The 26018-nt window shown below is 36.3% G+C and overlaps 1 protein-coding gene and 1 long non-coding RNA gene across 2 annotated transcripts in view; both read right to left on the bottom strand.

Moving 5' to 3' along the window:
• LOC136347417 (acid sphingomyelinase-like phosphodiesterase 3b) overlaps positions 1-25487 on the bottom strand; it is a 154603-nt gene extending 129116 nt beyond the window's left edge. The window contains exon 1 of the mRNA XM_066297397.1: positions 25127-25487. Within this exon, the coding sequence (XP_066153494.1) occupies positions 25127-25235 (109 nt within the window). The 5' untranslated portion in view covers positions 25236-25487. The remainder of the gene's footprint in view (positions 1-25126) is intronic.
• Positions 6000-9678, bottom strand: LOC136347310 (uncharacterized). The gene is made up of 3 exons (XR_010733469.1): positions 9411-9678; positions 9125-9345; positions 6000-6137 (listed from the first exon to the last, which is right to left on the bottom strand). It is a non-coding gene; the product is annotated as an uncharacterized lncRNA (long non-coding RNA).
• Positions 25488-26018: the final 531 nt, after the last annotated feature.

The following is a 26018-nucleotide window of genomic DNA, read 5'->3' as shown; positions in this document are numbered from 1 at the left end:
AAAATTTGCAAGACTTCCAAACCGAAAGTTAGTTTTTGAAGTTGGTGTTTTAGCAATTCCTAAGATGCTCGGTAAACTCTTAATTGAGGAAAATTTGATCGGGTTACGTGAGATTTGCGCTTAACCTGGTCTAACCTAACTAACCTCAAAGTGACAGTTTACCGCACGTGTGCGTTAAAAAGTAAGGCACACGCAAATCAACGTAGCATGTGAGGTATCAAAACTTTTGTGTCGCCTTCGCTTTGACACGCGTGCCGTAATAAGTTTTACCAGATACGTGACGTAAAAACTGAACTTACAAAAGACAACGAAATCAGCACGCATGCACTTCTAAGAAAAATGTTGCACCTAAGACGCCCGAAAGCACTTTTACCGCACTTTATTACTGACCAAGCTCCGCTTCGCGCCGTTGGATCAACTGCAATCAGCATATGCACTTTCCGCACGCGTTAGGTAAATGACTATATATTTCAGTCTGTTCTTGTAAGTAACCGCAGTTTCTATTCGGCATGTTTTCCAGCAATAAAGCGAGTTACTTTGCTGCTATATAGCCAACTCTCTACATCTTATGGGCACAAATCTAGCAATGTAAATTTATTGAACAAAATGCCACTGCCTCTAGAATGGGTATTACCATTCGTCAGGTGCTGATGTTCCTTCAGGATTTATTTTATTTCAGTGTATCTAGAATCTCCGAATTAACGAAAGAAAAATTCAGAGTTCACATATGCTCATCGGAAAAGTTTACTGATATATTTTTTTAAATCTCAAAACCGATAATAAGTAATTTCAATTGTACTCTATATTGTACTACATTAGTACAAAAATTCACTCTGTACACACATTTCGATTGATAGGAAAAGTTAGAATTTTGTACTCTGCTAAATTATCAGATTGATTCAATTTCGTTCTTTCGATACTAGCTGGTGTTTAGAAGGTAATTTGACAATAGTGTGTTTTACCGTGGAACGATAACATTTAACCCTGGATGAGAAGATTCGAGCGGTAGAGCTTCTTTAAACTGGTTTGAAACAAATTTAAGTAACTGAGCTAAATTGTTTCCCAAAGTGTCAAATCAGACGATTAGGGCGGTGCTTTCGGGCTGAACAATACCCAGGACGTGGATAGATTACAAATGCTTCTCAAAATCGATTTTCAGTTTTAACGGCTAAAAGACGACTTACAATTATGGCACCTGAATTGTTTGCAGATTTACAACGGTCACACCGCGCGAGTATGGACGGATATATTGTTAGAAATGGTCTACATGAAACCAATCTTCAAAGTCGAAAACCACTGAAGATGTCCACCTGTTTCCAGAGCAATCGCTCTGCAAGATCAGAGTGGAGTCAAGAAAATCGAAAATGAAATGGAATTGATTGGGCTACAGTTTCACCAGTAGATTTCATCCAGATTCTTATTGAATAAGCATATAAAGACGGTCTAGAAATGTCGAACGTTTTCGAAATGTCTAGGAACTACAGAGCTGCTACAATAATATTATAGGCCAGAATAATTACTGACACCAGAGTCGACCTAGTCTTTCCAAATCGATTCCTGACAGCTCGATAGCTCATCGATACCGGCCTTGACCCTTCAGTTCGACCATTTGCCGGCGCTATTGGCCAAAATTGTCGCCGCCTGCATGGTAGTTCTCGTCCGCAAGTGGCCGGTATTGCGACAGATTGTTCCACCAACGAAGGAATCGTCGCATCATCATGGCCAGCACAATCGCCAGATCTGAATCCAATTGAGCACGTCTCTGGCACGTGATTAGAAGAAGAGTTTCGCCGTATATGAACATCATTCACGGTGTCTTTCTACTCCGAGGGCTACTGTCAGAAGAATGGAAAAGGACACCAAAAGCGCAAATCGACAATGTTATTTTGAGCACGGATGACAGAATTAGGGCGTATTTAGCTATATCGACAACTTGTGAATAAATCATTATAATTTAGAAATCTATCATCAAAAGCTTAGTTTTGTTGTATTATCAAACACTTTTTAACACTATAAAGGCATAATTTTATTTTTTAGTTAACTTCAGAAAACTTCAATCCATTTACAGAAATATCCTCACACTTTTCCGATGTGCGTGCGCTCTTACTCTTATTTCTGGGTTGTTGATCAACTCATAGCCGGGATTTTCACTAGATATCAACACTCTTCGCATTTGTTTTTCTTCCTTGATACACCATCGCGCTTTATTTCAGCAAAAACTCTTCGGGTTTAAAAATACATTACTAAATATTCAATCAGTTTTTCCAGCAGCTTTGCAAGGGAAAGAAATGAGAAATGGATGAAGGGGAACTAAACGTTAATTTATCGGAAAGAACATAAAATACTCATCATTTTTAGTGGCGCGAAAGGCTGCGAGAGGTAATCCGTTTCCGACACCTGGCAAGTTTCTTTCATAACATCGATTCCCATTGGATTGATGGTTCAGCTTGATCACGCGAAATTAAACGATTCTATATTTATATCGTCATAAAATGCTTTCGATGCATGTATGGAATAGACACGCGATGATTGCCTTATTTGCCTTAACATGAAGCTTTTGTAATGCAAACATAGAGCCTGAACTGAAAAATTATTTTAAAGGCTTAGAGAGCTGTTGAACTAGTCAATATTCAGCAGATTTTCGTTTCTTGCAAAATTTCTTTTTATAAATCTACGTAAAAACATTAAAAATTTATCATTTTCAACCTCTCTGAAGTTCCAAAAGCTCCGCAAGTTTTTATGAACTAAAACATGAAAGTTTCGAATCTTCAGAGCGTTTAAATCAACCTGTAGACGGCCTGTAATTAAGTTATTCTTAAGGTTGTTCAAAGAGAAATAACGGCCATGGAATAAAATGTGGGCATTAAGTTTGGGAAATTGGATTGAGGAATGGAAAATGACGAGCATTCCATTATCTGGACTGGTCTCAGTGAAGTATTGCATACTTATAGAATCTGCGATGTGCTGCCCTTTTGGATCTTTTTATACGGGGTGACGCCAAGTCAACAGACAAGCGCGTGTAAAAAACCTTAAAACAAGTGAATTTTTCACGTGACTTTTTGCGCGCTTGTCTCAGAAAGAGGCGGTTAATCGAAAATTTTACAAAAATATAAAAGTGTTAACCAGCAATACAGGGTGAATCACCGTGTATGGCTGGCAAGCTGTCCATCCGCGGCCCTCCGCAATTGTGAACGAACCTATTGCGTTACCGTTTTGAAAGTAAATCTTGAACGTGGTATGATTAATTTATAAAGCTATTATTCTGTATTCTGTACTAGGCGTCTTATCGATTTAAAACTTAATTACGCTATTCTCATATATCAAGCGGCCCTCGTAATATGGCGGGTTTGATCCCCCTAAATGGACTGAAATGTGGGATTCATTGTTTTAGGTAAAGCCGCATGCTGCATTTAAATGCACACCATGATGAAAATCAACATCGGCGAAGTGCATTTTAATGGAACTCCGGATTTTGCGATATTGTGATGTGTTAGAACCGAAAAAATGTCAAGTTTAATCTTGATATAGTTTGGGTCGAGTTTGCAATCACGTATTTTTTCAGGATGATTGAAATTCGATTTAATCTGGTAGCCCTGAGCTTTGGGCATTGTGACAAAGCACAAATAATGCTTTCCAATACCAGAACATATTCCAATATTGAGCAATAAAGAAAAGTTTCAATAAAACTTTCTCGACCCGATATCAGCGCCCCAAATATGTAAACGAGGCAAAATCCCTGTGGGTAGAACATGTATTTATTGCAAATTTACATTGTATTTGCCTTGAAAACTGGCTTGCTGACATTTAATAAAACTTGCCTGGGCGGGTAAATGTAGCATAGATTAAGAGGACGGAGGAGAAACGAACTCGACCAACTTTAAAGGGGAGAAAGTAATTTAGTGAGAGCAATCAGGATTCACAATTAGGTGCGCTAAAAATAACCATTAAGAAAGCTTAAAATAATTTCTTGAACATTAATTTCGCTCTTCTTTCCGATTATGCAGAGAAGGTTCTTCACATCTCATTCTCAATTCTCTGTGACAATTAGAAAACTGACTTTCTCACGACACAATAGAATATGTTCCTCTCTTGAGACTTACTCAAGAATCATATGAACCATAACATGCTAACCATAAAAGGTCCTTGGAACCACATTCTAAAATAATGAAAGCCCAAGAGTCATTACTTTTATCTATCCCACAACTGAAATAAAAGCTTTTAACTCACTTGGCGTATTTCCCTAGTAGGACCTAAATTCCACAAAACATCGCCCAAATATGCAAGTTGAACTGGGTCAGGAGAATATACCTGCAAATATGTTCCATTCTGCAGGTATTTTAATTAAACGTTACTTTAAATGAGCTTCTCCGTATATTTCATCCGACTGCTAAATTGCACGTGGAGAAAATCCTGCCAGGTTTCGGAAGGATTTCGAATTCCTTCTTGCCCATTTAACATGTATATTAACTGTGGTGTAAGTAACTTCGACTTAAGTTGTACAACCGATTGTATTACTATTTATAACCGTAATAGAACTGATTAGGACTAATATTTGCGTATACCTACATACAACTAGTAAATACAGTGGCGAGCATAAAATTCGGCTCACTTCGAAATTTTCAAACATAAATGTATTGAAAGAGAAGCGATATTTTTCGCTGGCATACCGGCATTGCTTCATGAAATTTCGGATCATTGGGAAAATGTTTACGGTTCTGCATGGTTCTACCATGAAAAAAAAAAGATTGATAAAACACCTTCAATATCAAAATGTTACAGTGCTTGGGTAATGGACACCTGTACAATACATCGGTTACTTGGGTACAGGATCGTGTTTTTTTTACCATTTACCCTTAACAAGGTTAAAGAACCTCAGAATCGATAAAGACTATCCTTTTTTATTTTTTTGGAAGTTAGGAAGGCAAAAATTTCGAAAATACTAAAGTGACCCGAATTTTATGCTCGCCAGTATATTTATTTAGAATTCTACTAAAATTTGACGGAAAAGGTTTATGATCCTCAGCAGTTCTTGTTTACTGTAGCATTTGAACACTTTCTACCTCGAATCGTAGAGTAGAAAAAACATGATGGCGTGATTTAATTGTTCAGTTTTTTAGTTTTTTCACATATGCTTTTCCGTGCACAAAACAATTAAAGTTTTTTTTAAATGCAATATTATCAATTTTTTGATCATTCTTCGAATTCAAGTGATGATAGTCTAGTTAAGGTTGTTGTTCGAATTATAAATGAATCGTGCCTGGGTAGTTATGGGCTTGAAAATGTTTAGGTGATGCGAATGCAAATTTTATTTCATTTTTAGATGCAACAGTGTCTATGCATTCTGAAAAAGAGTTTTTGAACATTTTCTGATGTCTAAAAGAATCTCCATATTTTTAGGAGAACAATACGAAAGAAGTTCTTATTTCCGGCATCACGCTTGACAATTTGGAAAAATTATATCTTACCAGGAAGTCAATAGTGCACTGCAATTATAGAAATAGATGTCTTTATTTATCACAAGCATATCTTGGCATTTTTGTGGTATATCGGCCGTCAGACTCTGGCTTTAAAGACGTGTCAGATGGATTTGACATCGCTTTGGCACCCTTGAAAAGGATTTTCAAAAAAAATTATTTCATTCCTGAGCAACTTGTCGAAGAAGTTACAATATGGCCAACGCAGAAAGAAAAAATCGACGACTATCAGGTAGAACTAGTATGTAACAACAAGTACAAAATTCGAGATACATTTGCTGGATACCCGATATCAGTTCACGACAGCAGATTGTTTCGAAACTCCGTTCTATATAGAGATCCCAACTCTAAACGTAGAGTTTATTTTATACTGGAATGATAGTGGTTATCCTCTACAAAATTAATTATTAACAACTTATAGGGATTATGAAAAAGGCAAAAAAAAAAACTAAATATATCTTTCATTTAATAAGGGCAGCATGTGGGCTGCGTAACATAGTATTGGAAAGTAACTTTGATGTTGATGAAAATAATATGGAAAAGGAATTTGGAAGTAAAGTTGGTAATAATCAGGGTATTAACGCTGAAGAGATAAATAAAGACGATTTGGAAGGTGACAGAAATGCACAGGAGGTTCGAGACGCAGTTGCCAATTTCTCATTTCTGAAACCAAAACTCTATATATAACTAAATATTTAGAAAGGTTCCTATAATCAAATATAAAAATAAATATAGAATCATTAAAATAAGTATTTTTTTAAAACTTCGAAAGTTTTAAGTAACAAACGAAAGCTTAAAGTAAAAAAGAACAAATAAAAATAAATCTCTCTTAGTATCTACATAGAATAAAAGAAAACAAGTATCATTCTCTATTACGACAAAAGAAAATTAATATAAAATGTAAAAATGTAACCAATTTAATATAATAAAGTTTGCATTCTTCTCTTTTTCTATTGCAATTCTTTGGCGAACTAAATCTAACATTTCCCACTGTGAATGTATTAACGGCTCGAATTTGACGTTTTGATTTTCTAAATGATTTTGCCGTATTTTGTCCAACATTGTTTGACCTTTTTTGCACATACAGAGTGTCCCAAATAAAGTGAGCTCTGTGAGGATTATGGAGGCGGTGAGACTGACTCAAATTAGAGAAAAAACGCGCATTTTTGTACTCGTTTGGAAAATGTTCTAAAATTAAAACTATGTACAGGGGTTGTCAAAACATGAGCAAAAAACTGAAAGCTGTGATTTTTGAAAATCGAAAATTATGAGAACATCGTTTGACTAAATTTTACGAAATTTGACAGTTTCGCATTATCGGCAACTGCCAATCGAATGGCGTTCTCAAAATTTTTCCAGTACTTTTAAATTTCGACCAACTTTATACTTATGATGGCCGCCATATTGGATTCTTGTGGCTTCAAATAGACAATAAAAAAAGCTTTTTAACTATCAATCGTAAAGGTATTCTGGGACCTACCAAAGTGGAAAAAATGAACAAAAACATCATTTCACCTTGCTCAGCTTAGAAACAAGTGCTATGTTTTATACTGTTTAACGCCACAAAACTTTAGTATTTCTACAGATACTTTCGTGACGTGCAACAAACAAGTCTTCACTATTGTTATATTTGAAGTCAGTTTTTATTCTTTCAAAGCTATTTTTATCAGTTTAACATTTTCATCTGACAAAAATTTTAAAGTCATAAAATTATGGAACGATTTTCAAATCAAGAACAGCTGGAGATTAATGACTGCTACATTTTAAGTGGAAGAAATGCACGCAAAGCTCAAATATGTATCTCCAGAGATATCCAGAGAGGCGTCAATCTGGGCGCGAAACATTTAATAGGCTTAGAGCGAATCTACTTAAGTGTGGATCGTTTGAGAAGAAAACCAGAACACGCGATATTAAAGAAAATGTTGAAAACTATGGTGTGGGAAGTGTTGTTGAAAACCCTCGCATCTCACTGCGTCAAATAGAATATGACATTGGCATAGCTAGATCAACTGCTCATCGGGTCCTAAAGAAAAATAAACTTAAACCGTACCAATAACATATTAGCCAAGGTCTTGGAGATGGTGACACTAGAAGAAGACTTAATTTTTGCAATTCGTGTTGGAGAAAATCTAGAGCAAATTCTGAATTTCCCCTAAAAGTGTTATGGTCTGACGGAACACATTTCACAAATTGTAGAATATTTAACAAGAGACACAAAGCATATTGGAATGACGGATATCCACGAATGGACAGGGAATTGAGACATCATGTCAAACGGGGCGTTAATGTATGGCTTAGAATTATTACTGAGAAAAGATATTTATAGTTTCTGCGGCATGATATCTCACAAATCATTGAAGATTTCCTACTGCTACTCTAGCTAACATGTGATTTCAGCAGAATGGGGCCCCACTAAATAACTTATTAGTTGTTAGGCGATATTTAAATGATGCATATGAAAATAATTGGATTGGAAATTGAGGATATCTCCATTGGCCAGCACGCTCCACAGACTTGGCACCTCTCGATTTTTTGTTTTGAAGATATGTGAAAGATGAGGTTTACTGCAGATCCTATGATACAGTAGCAGAGTTTGAGTCTGCAGTTGTACGAATAATTTAAGAAATACCTCCAGATATAGTAAAAAGTGATTGCATGCCCGTTGTTACGCGCTATAAAGTTTGTGTTAACCATAACGGAGAAATATTTGAATTTTTTTTTGTAGTTATTAGGATTAGTAATTCTTACCAACAGTAACTAAAGGTATCCATCCCGTCATTTCGTTCCATTGTTAATTTTCATGAAATTTATGGAATTATAATTGCGGTAATATTGAAATACATGTTAAGTTTTTATTGTCTGATTAAACAGAATACGTGGTACATTGGTATTTTTTGACTAATATAAAACAGAGCATTTGTTTCTAAGCCTAACAAGGTGAAATTATGTTTTTGTTTATTTTTTTTCTACTTCGGTAGGTCCAGGGGCACATTTGTGATATACGGTTAAAAAGATTTTTTGTCTATTCGACGCTACCAAAAACTAATATGGCGGCTTTGAGAAATAATAAAGTTGAATATAATTTCTCAACATTTAGAAAGCCTGGAAAAACTCTGAAAACGCCAGTCGATTGGCAGTTCTCTATAACGCAAATGTGCCAAATTTCGCAGAATTTACTCATATGATGTTGTCGTATTTTATGATTTTCGATAATCACATTTCAGTTTTTTGCTCATATTTTGGGAACCTCTTTACGTATTTTTAGTTTTAGAATATTTTATGAACGGGCACAAAAATCTTTGTTCTAATTTTAGCGACCTTGTATCTCTTAACGCTCCCATAATCACCATATAATTCATTTAATTTGGGACACTGTGCATTGGATTTTGAACGATTTTCAAGTTTTTAAGGTTCTGTTTTAAACTTAAACCACACTGCATACTAGAATCCAAAGGTGTCGTTGCAATATTGGGGATTTCCAGACTTCCTGCAGTCTCTTTTACCCCATCTACTGTTTTGGTAGTTAGTAACAAAGCGATATTCGCATTTCTCTTTTGTTTTATACAGCTTGTTCAATTCTTCAGCAAGTTCGAAAACTTTTCTTCCCCTTCCTGTGGAATTATTATTTTCAATTGATTTTTGTAATTTACCTCCAGTATTTTCCCTCTGTTTTCATATAATTTTGGTGAAACGCTAATACCCTCATCTTTAAATAACTCTGCGGCAATTAATTGCCATAAAGATTTTAAGTTTTTCACAGCCATTGTGCCTCGTTCCTTTTTATTTAGCTTATATAAACCAATTAATTTTTTGGTTAAATAAACTCTCCGAAACACGTTTTCATTTATGGCTGTGGAGAGCCTGGTTTCACCTAAAATAATATTGCGTACTTTATCACAGAAAATCGATTTTTTCCTATTTAATTTGTAAACTTACCCTTGAAGTTCATTGATATATACATATTTTTTAATTTTTTTACAGAAAAAGAAACACATAATACTGTAGCTTCCAACATAACTAGAAAATGCTGGAAATAAATACCAAATGAACAGCGGTTGGTTTAAAGACTCGATTGCGAGTGCGCGGAACCAGCTGTTCCTGGTTCGAGCTGAGAACCGCAGCGACTGTAATTCCACCAAAAATTACTGCTAGTTAGCGTTATTGGAAAGGGAAATGGTAATTTTTAGTTCTAAACAGTAATAACTTCTTGTTGGAAATCCATTTTGTTAAGGCGTACGCTTCGCTTTCCACGAACTGAATATTACTGCTTGTTGGAAAGAACTTTACATTGCTTCGTTAGTGATTATTAACAACAATTTTTTGATTCCGCCCGCTAAGGTGGATTAAAATCCAATTTTGTATAGATTAAATCATTTGGACAATAGTTTCTCACCCAAATTTCAATTCGCTAACGTGCGAGTCGAATTTTTAATCAATTAATTAAATTCCCGGTCACGTAAAACGTACATAAAATGCATTGTATTTTAACTTGAGAAACTATATCGACATTCTTTCTTATGCAAATTGAGTTGCTCAGGAAAAAATTCAATATTTCGCGAAACGCGATTTTCTATTTAACGTTCACTGAATTACTTGCGTCTGGACTTTATTTGGCAGTCTTTGTTACCAATTTCAAGTTAAAGGGATTGAGAATAACATGAAAAGAAATAAATTTCAGTAGGTAGGTATTGTATGTAGTTCCTCGATGTTAAATGCAGGCTGCGGAGACTTAGGATATAGTGGGTAAGGGTATATAGTGCAGTATATACAGGGTGGACCGCGTGTAACGCCTGGGAATTTCATGGCGAAGACAAGAGATTTTTTAATCGTCTCTTTTTTGAGATTTATACAGGCGAACTGCAGTTTAAAATTATTTTCAGAGAATACAGAGCGTCCCAAGCACATGTAATTGATCAAAGTTTCATTTTTTTTTAATGGGACAATTTGATCTGCTGTTGATCCATAAAAACTGAATTATTTCAAAAATCGTTAGATTCGGATACCATAAATGTCAATCAAACTTAATTTTATTTTAATGGTTGAATTCAAAAATTATATAATATACAGCGAGTCCTATTAAAATCCTATAAAATTGTGTTTGGGAAACTCTGCATTCTTTAAAAACAATTTTAACACGTAGCCCTAGTTCGCCTGTATACATCTCAAATAATAAACAATAAAAAAATCTCTCGGTTTTGTCACGAAATTTCGAGGTGTTACTCGTGGCCCACCCTGTACAATGTATTGAGAATAAAGTCGTACTGATACATTTGCATTTGTGTGCATTTGCACCAAAAATAGGGGCCTCCAGACGGAGTCTTTGACTGTGTGAACGATAGATATCATCTTACATGTACAGTTGCAAAAGTCTTGTCCACAGAATGAGAAAAATTGTTAAGGAAGTTAGGCAGGACATTTTCTAATCACGATTCTCGAAAGTGAACAGGTTCAAGCTTTTGCAAGATTGAAACTATTTCCCAATTGAGAAATTCTTGCTCAAACGTAAATCATCTCTTGACTAGTGGTTTAGATGAGATCACAGGCGATTTATTAAGAGATCGTTTAGTCAATTTGACACAAACGAAAATAGACATTTTTAAGAATTACATTTTTCTATATGTTCGTAGCAGAGCAAACTTCAGATTCGGAAGCAACTCGAGTATTTTCCAACAGAGCTTTGTTGGATAACAGTTGCACCCTCAATTAATTGACCATGAACTAAGCTGAATTGAACCAATTTCATACGTTTCGTTGCTTAGCTTGGCTGTGATCTAATGGTTGTGAGAGAAGATGAAGAGATCTATGCCTTCTTCGCAATTCAAAACAATAGATCAAATATTTTTAAGTCGTTCGCTTTAGCAGACAAGAGGTTCAACTCCACTCACAGTACCATTCTTCCATTCGTAGTTGTTCTCTTCGCGGTTACTTCACTTTTCTGTCGCTAAATCAGTACATTCGCATAACTAAAAGAGTATTAACTTGATTAATGGACAAACGCCAAAATGGAAAACCTGAAGTTGGTTAAAGTGGACAAGGGGTGTTAATCGCATAGTCAACTTAACGGTACGATCTTTTAATACCAAAGTTCTCAACCTGTCCAAACGTTTCGGATGCAAACTCTAAGCTGCTCTAAAATGAATAAAACAGCATTAAAGACGAGAAACTAATCCAAACTAATTAACTGAATCAATAAAAATGCCCTGCGGGATTCAAACTCACCGCCACGCGAGGAATACGCAATTGGTTCAAGAGTGATAAAACAACCGCAAAGGAAATAACATACTTAATCAAATTAACGCCCATCTCATTCGGGTAAATAAACAAAAACTTGCTAATGCAATTCATAACCCGCAGGCATTTAAGAGTGGAGAGTCGTACTCTACCCCACTAGTGCAGTAAAGAGGATCAGGTGTGAATTTCTCTGACATCTGTGTGTCGAAACGATTATCTGCAATCTGTTTCGTTCGCAACTCTGCCGGAAAATGTATTCTTTGAAAGAATTTAAATTTCCGCACTCGTTAGGAAAACATTTATTGTCGAACGCTGTTAATCGCGGTGTGGGCAGGGACATAAACCAGTTGGTCGAGATTCAGTGCAAACGCATAGTTATGAATTTAATTTTAAATTTGGAGCCATCTTGTACATACGACCACCAAACGTGATCTCATCAAGTTTACGCGGGGGTTCCAAGGAGGCCGGTAGCAAGATTAAATAAGAAAAATTCTAGACGCTTCCTTCTTTTGACCTTCAATGTTAATTTAAAAATCACCGGAAAAGGCCCATTAAAATTCAAGGTTCGAACCGTCCAGACACGCCATGTTTGGTTTCTGCAATTTGCTCTGCCAAATGTCTTATTGATAATAGAAAGGTTCACGCCATGCCCGTTCTCTTTCCTGCTTTAAACGAAAAGCGATGAAAGATTTATTATTTCAGGTTCAGCTGCATGGAACATTTAAATGCACGGAAGGACGGAATTAAAGAATGAAATAGATATGAAACTTTATTGCAGCAATGTGTTCTCTCGTTCCGAGATATGTTACTGCAATAAATCTATCGATTTTCAGTTAATGGTTTAAGCCAATATTTTTTGCTGCGCAAGGGTATCAGATTTGCTGTGTTTGTGTATTAGCAATTCCATTAGTTGACCACATTTTTATTCACTTCATACAAAAACACTGATGTTCTTTGATAAGCTCGTTTCCATTGACCATTAATCACCAAGAACTATTTTTTAAATGGTCGAGCATTTTAATGAATAAAAGCTAATCTGATCGGTGGGAACAAATAATAAATCGAACAACGAATAAAATGTTTTGGCATTTTGGTTTTGCAATCACCATTTTTGGGACAATTGCTTAATTTATGTAGCAGTGATAAAATGGCAAAACTCTTTTTTTCTTTTTTTTTGCAGGACGCATGCCGGAGCATTAATCCATAATCCTAATTGAAATACATAAATGATTAATACTTTTTGCATTCTTCATTGTTATCCTAAAATAATGTCGAAATCAATAGTCTTCCAACACTCCCTCAAAAGATATGAATCACAATCAGCTGTAATCAGTTTCACTATAAATTTCAAACCTGGGGGCGTGCTTAGCGCATTAGATCAGATTTTCAATTTCCATTCTGATCACGTGAACTTTTAGAATTCGCTGGATTTTTCATGTGCCCTTTGTGTAAGTTACGTTTCGTTCCTAAGTACGTCTGATTTTTGTTCGTTCTGGCCATCAGATACCTTATTGATAATCGAAGGTTTCATTTTGTGCTTTACCCTGCGAACGTTCAGGTTTCCAAATGAGGAGCCACCAAGGAAGGATACTCTTTGCATACATATACGAGTAGAATTTAAGGTAGTAGTTTTTGTACTTTATGGATCGGGACCTTAGCACCCGATCTCTCAATGTTCAGCTAGAGAGCGACAGCTGTTGGTTAACAATTCATTGAATATTGAGTTTTTCGAAGAAAGTTAACGCCGCTGCGATTCCTGCCAGAAGGACAATTACGTGTTACACACCACGTAATTAAGCAGAGATATCGATGAGTACCATTCGCTGTAAGTTTGTGCACATGAGGTTTTAGCAGTACCGGGTCTACCGGTATGAAATGAGCGCTATTTTGTGAAAATAAAACACAAATTTTAACAAGGAAAGAAAACAAAAATTATTCAAAATATTGACCATTGCTTTCTACATATTTTGACCACCTTTCTGACAATTTATGGATACCACGCCAATAGAAATGTGCCTCTTTGGCATCAAACCAATTAGACACCAAATTTTCTACTTCTTCGTAGGAATCGAAGCGCTGCTCAGCGAATGCGTGTCCCATCGATGAAAACAAATGGTAGTCCGCAGGAGCCAAGTCTGGTGACTACGGCGGATGGGATAGCAACTCCCAGCCAAGCGTTTTGATGGTATCCTTAACAGGTGTGCAGGTGCGTTGTGACGGAGCAAAATCACCTCCCCGTGTCTTCTGGCCCGTTCTGATCGTTTTTCGATCAATGCGTTGTTTAAATTAATCAATTGTTGTCGGTAGCGAACAGTATTAAAGCTTTCACCAGGTTTTAAAAGCTCGTGGTGCCCCACACCTTTCCGATCCCACCAAACACACAGCATTGCCGATTCTTGCCGAATGGATCATGTTTTGCAGTCGATGTTGATGGTTGTCCCGAATCAACCCATGATTTTTTCCGTTTAGGATTTTGAAAATAAATCCATTTTTCATCTCCAGTAACAATTTGATGCAAAACTGATTTTCTTTCGTGCCTTTGAAGCAAAATTTCACAGGTGTTTTTTCGGTTCTCCATCTGTCTTTCGTCCAATTCATGCGGCACCCATTTTCCACACTTTTGGATCTTTCCCACAGCTTTTGAACGATCAAAAATTGTTCGTTGTGCAACATTTAACATTTCTGCCATTTGCTATGGACTTAAAGTGTCATCTTCATCCAATATTGATCGCAGTTCGGTGTCTTCGAACTTTTTTGGTGGTCTGCCACGTTCTTCATTCTGCACATCAAAATTGTTATTTCTGAATCGTTGAAACCATCTTTTGCATGTTGCTTCTACATGGAGACATTTATATCCTGACGCTCACTTCATACTGGTATACCTGGTATATCGAACAACAGATCGTTTACAACATTGCTAGCCAATCTAATGTGGGTTTCTGCTATTACGACATGCCTAAGATATAGCTAAGTAATTGGAACGTTACTTACCTTACTAATAAAAGAGCGTATTACTATAAATCATTATTGTCAACTGAAGCAGTTCATTGCATTGTCTTCATCACTCGTTTGTTTTTTCTATTTTTTTCCGATGATTTCACACGTTCAATCATAGATCGCAAAGCTATTCATACGCTGAATATTCCGTAAAATATCTCCCAAACTCGAGGTGTTCAGGGCAGGGCTCCCTGAGTTCTTGCCTCACAGTAGTGACTGCCTCACTAGGCACCCACGAATTAATCCAATTAGGCTGGCGAGGTTTATTACTTGATCGAAAGATCAGACGGACTACCGAATAAAACAATGGAGATCCGAAAATTCAAGAGGGTACAGAAACACTGTTATACGTACGACATTACGTTTACTCACAAGCCAGTTGTTGTACAGGGCTTGATTAGCAATTAGATTATTGACTATAATACCCGTGTTCAGATTTCGATTTGCAACGAGATGCGTCAGAAGTTGTTGAAGTTTAATTTTATTTTCGATATCGGGAGAGTTGGGAGTTTGGTTGTTGACGTGACGAGACGGGAAACGCCCGTCGCTCCAAAAAGGGCGGTTTTCTTCCTCCAACGCGCTGGTCCCTATCTTGGGTTTTTTTCCACGAATTCGGGGAAAGATCACCACCTCGACGTTTTCGAACCATTACCCTATCGCTGCCACTCTCTGGTTCTTGGGTCACTTGCTCGGGTCGATACGGGATATTTCATGCTGATTTACTGCTGCCCTTTATCTGTTTCACGACTAGCAAGTCATAAATCAGGAGGGAAGTAAACCAGACGTGTGGTACTTAATGCGGTACCCACGGTTCGGCACGTAACGGTAAGTCGAGGATTGAGGTCTGTTTTCTTTTCATTTTTATTTATTGCCCAGATGTTAGGGCATTACATGAGTGCGAAATCTTTATGTTGGAATTTTTCCAACACTAGGAATGAAACCATTACAGCTGAAAAATTTAAAGCTTATCACCCTGAAGGTCGATAAGGAAACTTTAAAACTGTCATATGAACTTTTGTCTTTATTTTCGGTAGTTCTATATCCTGTCAAATTTTCCAGATTAAAACTTAGTTCTCCCTTCAGGTTCCCGAGTCCAGCAATAAATTTTCATTTAAAATTTTCAGGATCAGAAATTTTTTTCTTTCTTGTTGTTGCGTTAGGCCTTTTGAGCAACAATTATCTTCCGTAAGAAGATAAGTGTCCAGACTCGCTTATTGCATTGAGAGAACACGTTCAACTCTGTTTTATAAATTTTTCGAAATGCAGAAATTGTTAAAGAAAAAAGGCGGTTTTAACATTAAAGTTAAACTAGACGTATGATTGGCATTGGAATTGGTTGTATATTATTTAATTTTCCTGGTGGGGTATCTACTAATAAGCGAGGTTTGACCAGTGTTAAATGCTTTAATGTAGACAAATGTGGACATTTAGGGGTATATTGTATTTTAAAACAAATTTTGTTGTTGTGTATCCTATGTGCAAAATAGACCTTAGTTTCCCTAAAGAATCACTCAATCAATATTTTGTTTTTTTGAATAACTCTGAATTTTTTTTAAAACTGCATAAACAATTTATTTGGAAGTTGTTTATTTACTAAGTTTAGAAGATTGTATAAATTTGCAGGTCATAATTATTGTTAGACATGTGTCACTCATAATACGAGGAGAGTCCCAGGAAGTAAGTACCTGACCTAACACTTACAGAAAAAAAATGAAAATATTACATTATTTCTCAACATAGTTCCTTTTAAGATTGACATGCTTTTCCCAGCAATGTTTTATGGTTTTTATACCCTGTTCATAGTAAGAAATTTCGAATGTTTCAAAATAGGCATCAACCTCGGACTTCACTCTTCATTATTGGCAAATTTCTATTTTTCGAGTTTAAAATAGAAAATAATCTGAAGGGGCTAAATCTGGCGAATAGGGCGGATGAGGAAAAGTTCGAAATCAAGTCGATTGATTTTGGTAATCGCGATGAGGGAAGTGTGGATTGGTGAGCAGCTGTTCTGATGGATAATATCTTTCTTTTTCTCCAAATGCGGTTAATTTTTTCCAATTTTTTTGTTCAAATATGACAACAAATTTTATATTCTCTTTTATATAATTATATAAATATTCTGTTTATTATTTTTCCCTTTGGGAGATATTCAATAAAAATTATCCTATGTGCATGTAAAAAAAAAAAAAATGACGGCACCCCTTTCCAGCAGATGAAATGGGTTTCGCAATCTTTGGAACCGATTCTCCCCTTTGAGATCATTGTTTTGACTACTTTTTCGTCTCAGGTGTGAAATAATGGACCCATGTTTCATTCATGGTCGTGAATCGATGTAAAAACTTGTCTTTATTGCTGCGAAACTTTGCCAAACACTCCTTCGAAACGTCCTCACGGTGCTCTTTTTCTTTAATCTTACCTACACCTTTCTCATATCAAACTGTTACGGTCAAAACGCGATGGACAGTACTTTTCGAAACGTCTATCTAACTAGCGCAATTTTAGCTGACGGTCTTTCAGTACAACTTTGTCGATTTCCATCACAATTTCTGGAGTGGTCAGATCTGAAGTGTCATTAGGTCGACTACTGCGGAATTCATTTTGGCACCCCGCACGACCGCTGTCACTCAATACTCCGCAGTTGTTAACGAAAGACCAGATTCTTCCAGAGTGGAATCTAACTCCTCTTTAATGTTGCAGTATCTAATCACGCATCGATGACCCATTTTTTCCATGTGCGCAAAACTTCTATAAACATTAATTAAAAACGGCTCCAAAACAAACACAAATCGGGGTTTCACCCTCCAACTTTAGACAAATGTTGTTAAGGTTAGGTCTTTGTAATATAGGCAATTTTTAAACGAAAACATCGCCATCTATATGTGAGATCGGGTACTTTTGGATGCACCCTCGTGTACCAAACAAATCAAACCTATTTATATTCGTTTCCGATCACTTTGTATTGTCATACATATCAACTTAGTTAGTTCAGATAAACGGTGTTTAAAATAATAACTAATCAGGTAACAATAGGGCTTGCCTACAAAATTACAGATACATAAAAAAATACGTATTTTAGTTATACACGTATATTATATCGTAATAGGGAATGAAAAGGGGCATATTATCCAGAAATAATATTTTTATTACGCTTGCATCACAATCTGCGATTATAGCATGTTTGACCGTGCATAAAACGGCCATTATGATGCATATATGGATGTTACGGAAATAATATTAGACAAATCAATTCCGGCATGTCTAAATGCTTTGACAAACTCGTAGCCCCTTTTGATGGTTAAAAACATCAAGTAGTGGCAGCATTCATGCGCTTGTAAGATAAACGTATTTTATAGTATTCATGTACGTGTCAAAAGAGGTATTCATACAAATTACTACTAAATGTTCAGGTATTTGTTCGAAATTATGTTGTTTCTAGTTGACCCAGAAATGTATTTGGCGGAAAAAAATTAATTGCTTTGATAAATGGTAGCTTTGTCAAAACAAAGACCTTGGCTTAACGTAAATCGAGGACACTTATGAGTTTCTGTGTAGATTTCCTTCCAAGTTCGCGTCCTGATAACACCACTAAAACTTGCATAATTTAGCTCCAAAACAGAATAATTATATCTACATGTATTGTATTTAATCTTGACTGCAAACTCAAAATTGTAATTATAATTTCTATAGTTTAGTATACGACCACATTTGCGTGGTTGCAAATTCAAATATAATTGAACTAAGTAACTTTGTTGACTTGTTAAAATGGCTCTAAATAAACTAGGCGAGGTTAAAATGCCCCTAAATCTTCACAATGTTGTAACCAGGAGACCCTAATGAAAGAGTATTACACTATCCATCATTTTTATGTTGACGGCTTGAATTGCAACCTTAAATACATATGCACCGTACAAATATGGCAATTAGTTAATTGAAAACTTACATAAATTTTTGTTTGGAAACGACACACACACGAAAACGTCGGAAACTTGCTATTGTAGTTTTTCTAACTAAACTCGACTTAAAACACCGGAGATTTCGAGGAAAATAGCTTTGCCCTGAATGCAAACACGTAATCCACATAATAAACTTCAAATATAAAGAAAACGTTCGGAAACAAGATTACATAATATTGACTTGGATTTGCTGAAAATTCCACAATGCATGTAATCTAGTTTTAGGGGAACAGAAGATTCCAGGAAAGGTTTTCTTTTTCAATCCCATTTCGGGTTCATCTAAGAAAACTGCACTAAGCCAATCTTCATGTGGAATTAAGTATTATGGTGTTTCATGTGATAGTGAAATAAAATCAAATCGGGCACAAGACATAAACCAAAACGGCGTCCGTATTTCTTTGTGTTATTGTCTCTTATAGCAACTATAACAACAAAATACGATTTCGGTTCATTAACTTAATATCGTTCAGTCTAAAAGTAACAAAGTAGTTTTTAAGGACTTTCGTAAACAGCATTTTCTTAGCAATAAACAGAAAACTCCATCAAATTACATGATTTCAATGCTACAAAGAATCCCAGAATAAAACAGAAACGAAGGAAACTATAAAAGCTTCATGCTCCTTCAAGCTTAACACGAAGCTCTAAAAACACAAAGGAAGATTTTTATAGTTTCACAGCCCAAGTTATCACATTTGGCGCCTATAGAAGGTACGAAAGAATTTTGAGTGATTATAGGGCTTTTGCTTTCAAATTATTATTATCTCACGCTGTTGTTCACACGAGAAGAATCCAATTTGCACATTGACACGAAGCAATAGATTTAATGGTTGCATCTATATACTTGCAAAAATTAGGCTATTTTCGCCCCTAGTGTGGTAAGTGTTATAATCCACGCCTAACCCGCGATGTTCATTTCTATTTAAAAGTGACAGTCAGAATTATACAGGACACTAAACATTACTCATCCTTGAGACAAATGATAAAAGTTCTGCTAGAGTTACTAGGAACAGAATTTGTTGAAATAACAGGTTCAGTAAATATTTATGTTCTCGAGTAGGTTGAGGATTTATGATTTATCCGTTCCTAAAAAGAATTAAAATAAAGTCCCTCCGGTACACAAGAAAGTTTTGTCGATTTTTGAGGTATTTCAGGGAGTTCGATGACAAGAAAATGCATAAAAACAAGTTCCGTCATTAACAGTCTGAAAACGCGATTTTATCGTTGTATCGTCCTAAGGAAGTAATTTACGTGTGCCCCATATTTCTCCTTTCGAGGTCAGTTCAAAGTTAGTTTATTATCGGAAACTCGTTTCCTTCCAACGCGAGCCTGTGTATTTTTATACTTTCAATGTTTATATTTTCGAATTAGATACTCTATATACTGTCTGCAGGTAATTAAATTATGTGATGCCAGAGAACAATCAAGCCATAATCGAATTCTTTTTTCGGGCCATTCGGAAATGCATAATAAAGCGTGAAGTCCATTCCACACAAAGGTAACAAGAAGCAACATTTGTCATTGTTGACGTATTTGCCGAAATTCTGCGTTTTCGCCATTAACGCCACACATTCCCGGACGAGCAAAGTTTTCGAAAGTTGGGATTTTGCAGATAATTTTATTCCCAATTTTAGAACCAATTTAGTAACAACAAACATAATTAACTCAAAACTGTCGAGGTCGAATGTTACTCGTGTATGTACAAGTTTTTAAAGCCACTTCCCTGTCACCAAATTCTCAACGGTCCGATTTCCACTGGCCACATTAAAGAGTCACGGGCAGCTCACCACGCACTAATTATTTGCTTCAGCTGGCCCTTGCTATACGGGAAAATCCCGAGCCGGACCTTTATTTCGTGATAGCAGATTGTGCTGACCTAGCTAATAGTGTATGATATCGATCTGAATAGTCGTAGTCTTCAAATTTGCAAATCCTGAGGTTAGCTTGGAACGAAAGTTACAAAGCTGTTTTAATATTCATAATGATGGAGGTCGGGAGTTTTCTAATATTTGTTAATGTGGGTTAATCGCAAAGTATTTTTTTAGCCGGAAAACTGAACTTTAACAATAGCGAAAATGTCAGACACCTTTATTACTGCACCAACTACAGATTTCGTTGCATTGTCCTTTCTGTCCTAGATTTCTCTCTTGAAAATAGGGATTACCTTGGGGGGTTTGCCTTTCCAACCCAAGCAAAAACCTAACTACCTCACTTTTGTCGTATTATTTGAAATTTAGTTGGCAAAAGTATCTATAAGGACAGATACTCTAAAAATGTAATTTCAGAGAAAATTCACCCCGGCTCAGTCGGGTTTACCGTCATAATACGATGACCACACCGTAACGCAATTTCGTTCTCGTGAAGTTTATTGGATAAGCGGACGCTAGCAAAAGGTTGTTTTAATCCTGTGAAGTGCACTTCGAACGGATAGAGTTGCGGCATGGTGAAGTTTAAAATTAATCGAGTCGCATTATTTAATACGGGCTGACAGCTGAGCTTAAACTCTTGGACAGGTTAAAATTAAACCGCCAATTTCGAAAACTTCGGACGACTAAGCGTGAACTGGCTGGTTTGTGGAGAATTTGACCTCAGAGTGACAGGTCTGCTAGAGCAAATGGCAACGAGGACTCCTCATAATCCACGAAAATCTATACTTTCGTTTCCGAGAAAATCCTTCAGTAGTCCGAGACTCATAGAATATTACTTAGTGGAAATAATGTAAAACTTTTCGAGATATTTTCCTTCGAAGTCTGGATAGACTTCTGAACTTGAAGAATTTCACGTAACCACCGGCACTGTGGTGGGAAACTTAACATCGAGGTAGCAGCACTGCCACCACAACAGCCATGAGCGCTCATAAAAATCCATATAGCGGCGTTTTTGAAACTCACCTGGCATGAATTAAATTAAATACACGATTCCATTTTTGCAGGGATCAGAAATGCATTTTCCCCACATACAATAATGGTCATAATCCAAAACTCCATTACTAAACAATAATGGCACGTTCTATGCAATGCTAATTATTAAGGACATGCTAACAAAAGCTTATTATGTACGTAAAAGATCGATAATAGTTATTTATGGAATATTAATTAACTCATAAAAGAATTTATCATTATGAACACTACGATAATCGCTATGAACGATAGCGAGCATTTAAATTAAAGCATTAAAAATCGTCGAAGGGCTTTTAATTAATAATACGGTCGTGTGTTTGTCCTTACGCATACGCCGCTTATGTTTTGCGTCAAAATAATCAGTTTTGAGAATTTGTTTCCTACCTTGTTTTATTTCCATTGCAGCCCCCAAAAGCAACATATATTGTATCCGCAACAATCCATTATCCGCTTTAGTTTAAACTAGAACAAATTTCCGGATCTCATTGCAACATTCCTTTGGCGTAGAGTAAATTTAATAGTTGAGCGATTCTCAAATTCCGCTCTGTTCTTTTTGAGCAGGATTTAAAACACAGAATGAATCCGTTCATGCGATTTAAACTTTCGAAACGCGACACGTTCGTTAATTCAAAGAGAATCGAAGGTAAAACATGTTAGTAAAATGCGATTGTGCATGCTATTGACAGGTTAAACAAGTTTTATTTTTTATTCATTTGACGTGATAGAGAACTTAAATTTTAATTAAAGGTAAATTGCAACTGTCTGGTATATCGAACATTCAGTTGTTTATTTTTGAAGGATCTGAAATATTTATTTCTTGTTATTCAATTTGCCGATATGCTGGAATAAAGGGTTTTCAGTGTTGGAAACACTGCGTCGGAATGCCCAGCTAAAGGGCTTGATTTCTAGTCAGGAAATGAAATTCTGTTATTACAAGGTTAACATTTGCTCATTCAATGCATTTGCTTTAAATATGTTTGATATAATCGTAGTAAAATTTAACACGCAAACTAATTGCGCAATAAATTTCTAAACGGGAACATCCAGCAGTCCCGGCAGGCGCACAATAAATCGTAAAAATGAAATTACAAAATTTACAACAAGTATGAATTTAATATTTTTCCTGGGTAACCGCTATGCAGATTGCAGACGTATTTTAGTCACGTACGACTAATAAAGGCACTTTTGTATTACAGTTCAAATTACGGGCGTATCTCTATTTTCCGAACCCGGCCGAAAACACAATTTTAATCCTAAAGGCGTGCTCGTCAAAACCTGCTCAAAATAATACGATTTGTCTGACAAAAATGTATTTGGTTGATGTTAAAATTGTGCCTCGAAAAAATTTCAGGAAAACTTCATTCTGATTACGTTTTTAACAAATCTGGATAGGGTTTTAAAACGAGTTGATTTAAACACTATTTGAAGCACGAAAATCAATGCTTTATTTTCTTGAAGCTTTTGGAAGCTCCTCCCGGATCTTCGCATACCGTGTTGTGTTTCAAAGTTGATTGAACTCCTCGACGCTGGGTTGGTTGAAATCAAGAAACTAAATAATAACACGTGGGAATTTCAATGTTTTTAAGGTAATTATCCTCCTGGCAAAGTTATCCAGACTTTGTTTTGTCGCTATTTAGTTAGAGTGAGCATTGATAATATTTCAAAAAATGATAGTATGGAACTGAAAATTCAATTTGGCGTATTACACGTATAACAGTCATGGAAATAACTTTAGTTTCGTTTATTTATCAGTTTGAAAGCTTCAGTTCTGAGCTATAGAACAATTGCTTGCATGTCTTAGGCCAGTTTCACACATGTCGCTGACATAAACTTTCCGACTATGACTAAGCGTCTAAAATTTCTTTTTAAAATGTGATAGCGTCGAGGCGCTGCACCCAAGGGAACAAAATCTACGAACCAACACAGGACCAAGAGAGGAATCCCACTTTTTGGGACACCCTGTAGAGTTGGCACTGATTTTAAAATTTACCTTCAACAGCTTCATATGCTTCTCTATAAATCATTTTTTATGAAATCACAAATACACTCCTAGGAGTCCATGGGGCCGTTAAATGGGCACCCTCTATTCCTTCGAACGATAATAAAAATGCCCAAACTATAAATAGGAAATTCATTTCTTTGAGCTACAGCTTTTTTGAAAGCGGCTACAGATTCTCCGAATTTGTTCATCATTTGGGCGTTTGAAAGCCCGTTTCATCCACATGGTACATCCTCGTTCAGATTTATGTAAACCAACGCTTGTGCGCCAATTGGAAGTACAAATTACGATTTCTGGCCTTTTTTTCAATTTTTTTAATAATTAATATTGCATTTTGTTTATTTATAGGCGTTTGTGTTTATCTGGTACGATGATCAATGGAGCGGTCGGCCCATTTTTGGTCCGCTGTAGTAGGTAATTGCGTGAAAAAACTGGGGGAGGAGAGGTGGAGGAGGTTCTGTAACGGCTAAGATATCCTCCAAAATATTAGTAGGCGGACTCCTATTTGCGTTTACAAACGTACCTCACTCTATATATATATTTTTTAGAAAAATAATTTACGGACTCATAGGAAATATTCTTGCGAAAGCAAAAAATTGTCGTCGGCTTACGATTTCCCAATGCGCGGGAAAAGGAAGGGTAACTACGGGTCTGGAATGTTTCATGTGAGAAATGAACGATCTACAAACAAATTTGATATCCGGTCCTGATGTGCAGCTTAAGATTAGGAAAATTGCACAAATATGTGGAAAAATAAGAAATTGCTCAAGAAACGTTTGAGAGAATTCCGCATAATAGACCGAATCTCTTGTGTTGCATTGTATTGAATTAAATTAGATGCTCTGACATCGTCAGCGTTGCAACCTGAGGTCAGCTGTGACAATTAAGACCACAATAGACTCGGCTGCCGAGTCTACTCGGGTCTACCGAATCTTGTAGTAAGGTCAAAATACCTTCCAGGGAAATATCGAGATACTTCGCGAAATTAAATCAACTAACGTTTTAATAATTAAATCAATTAAAAGCCCGGGAAACACATTTTATGAATGAGGCATTGATCTGCTCTGCTAAGTCAAAGATCTTAGGAAGCATTGTAATCTCATATAAATGGAATACATTCTCGGCTACTCGGAAAGAATAAATCATTGGAAAATTGACTGAGAGGTGATCTTAACAATTGCTATAAAATGGAAAGAATTAATTGAAAATCGTGGGCGTGGACACTTTGTGAAAATTACGATTATGCGGCAAGAAACCCATATTCGATAGCAGCACGAGTGCTCAACGTTATTCTAAGGGATCTTATCGAAACCCCTAAGGGTCCATCAATCAGAGTCTCCACCTATTATCATGTGATTATTATTATCTATAAATAACCCATATCGATCTTGTAAATAAGGCATCGTCAGCCTGAGCCTAATTATGAGCAATATGCAGAACATGCAAGGGAGCTAATGTATTGTACTCACAAAATATTATTCGAGACTTGTGCGGTATAATCAATTTTAAATATGTAGATGAGGAAAAAGAGTTTTAAAGTAAAAAATGTGTAAGGGAAGTGAGGAAAATTCTTACCTATCTTTTCGTAAATCTCCCCTCTTCCGCTGACTCCAGCTGACACCAACCAAACTCCAATAAACCACGTATAAATCATCCTACTAAATTCACACATCATTACACACATTTAGGTCATCGACACTCAAAAACCCACTACAAAAGAATGTAATCCATAGAGTGTAATTTATTATAGCCAGTTTTTGTCGGATGAAGCTCTGCCCAATAATCAGGGATTGATATTTATCTAATCAACTGGCATTACTCTTATCGGAATCATCGAAAGCTCGCGCGAATTGCTCACGTATTTCACGTAAACGTGACCCTAGAACAGGAGTTTTGCATCGACTCCAACCCAAAGCAGAGCCGACACAGAGACTAACTTCAGCCTCACTTTTATTGGGAATATCTCCATAAGCCGTAAGCAGAGCACAGGCGCTCTGTCGCTTGCGTTGGCGCTTGTATATTTTCCTTCGGTGCAGTTTGTCCACGGTTTTGTGTTGTTATTGCTTTTATCGCCAGTTCTTGGAGATTATGCCGGTTTTTACTTAGTACAATGGCTTCTGTAGTGCTGGTCGGACTTAGAGTGAGCATCTGTTTGCATAATTTACTCAGTTTTGCGATGTGCTGATGCGCTGAGTTGGTTTTGTTGCCGGTAAAGTCGTTAAAGGGGGTTGAAGTACTGGAAACTTAGGAATTTCGTTCCATATTTTTGAGGGATTGATGTGCAATCCAAAATGGAAAATATGTAAAGTTTAAATGGGAGAAAAATCGTGCAATTTATCACGTAAATTGGGAAATCTGTGAGATTCACCTGCAGCATTCATGAATGAATATTGAACTGACTTACTCTCACTGTCCATTACACAAGGGGGCTTGGTGCGGAGAAGATTGAAACTTTTTCAAAATTCTC

The sequence above is a fragment of the Euwallacea fornicatus genome, chromosome 28 (genome assembly GCF_040115645.1).
Source record: "Euwallacea fornicatus isolate EFF26 chromosome 28, ASM4011564v1, whole genome shotgun sequence".
Taxonomy (NCBI): Eukaryota; Metazoa; Arthropoda; class Insecta; order Coleoptera; family Curculionidae; genus Euwallacea; species Euwallacea fornicatus.
The sequence above is the reverse complement of the archived record's forward strand: the minus strand, read 5'-3'. Positions and strand labels throughout refer to the sequence as shown.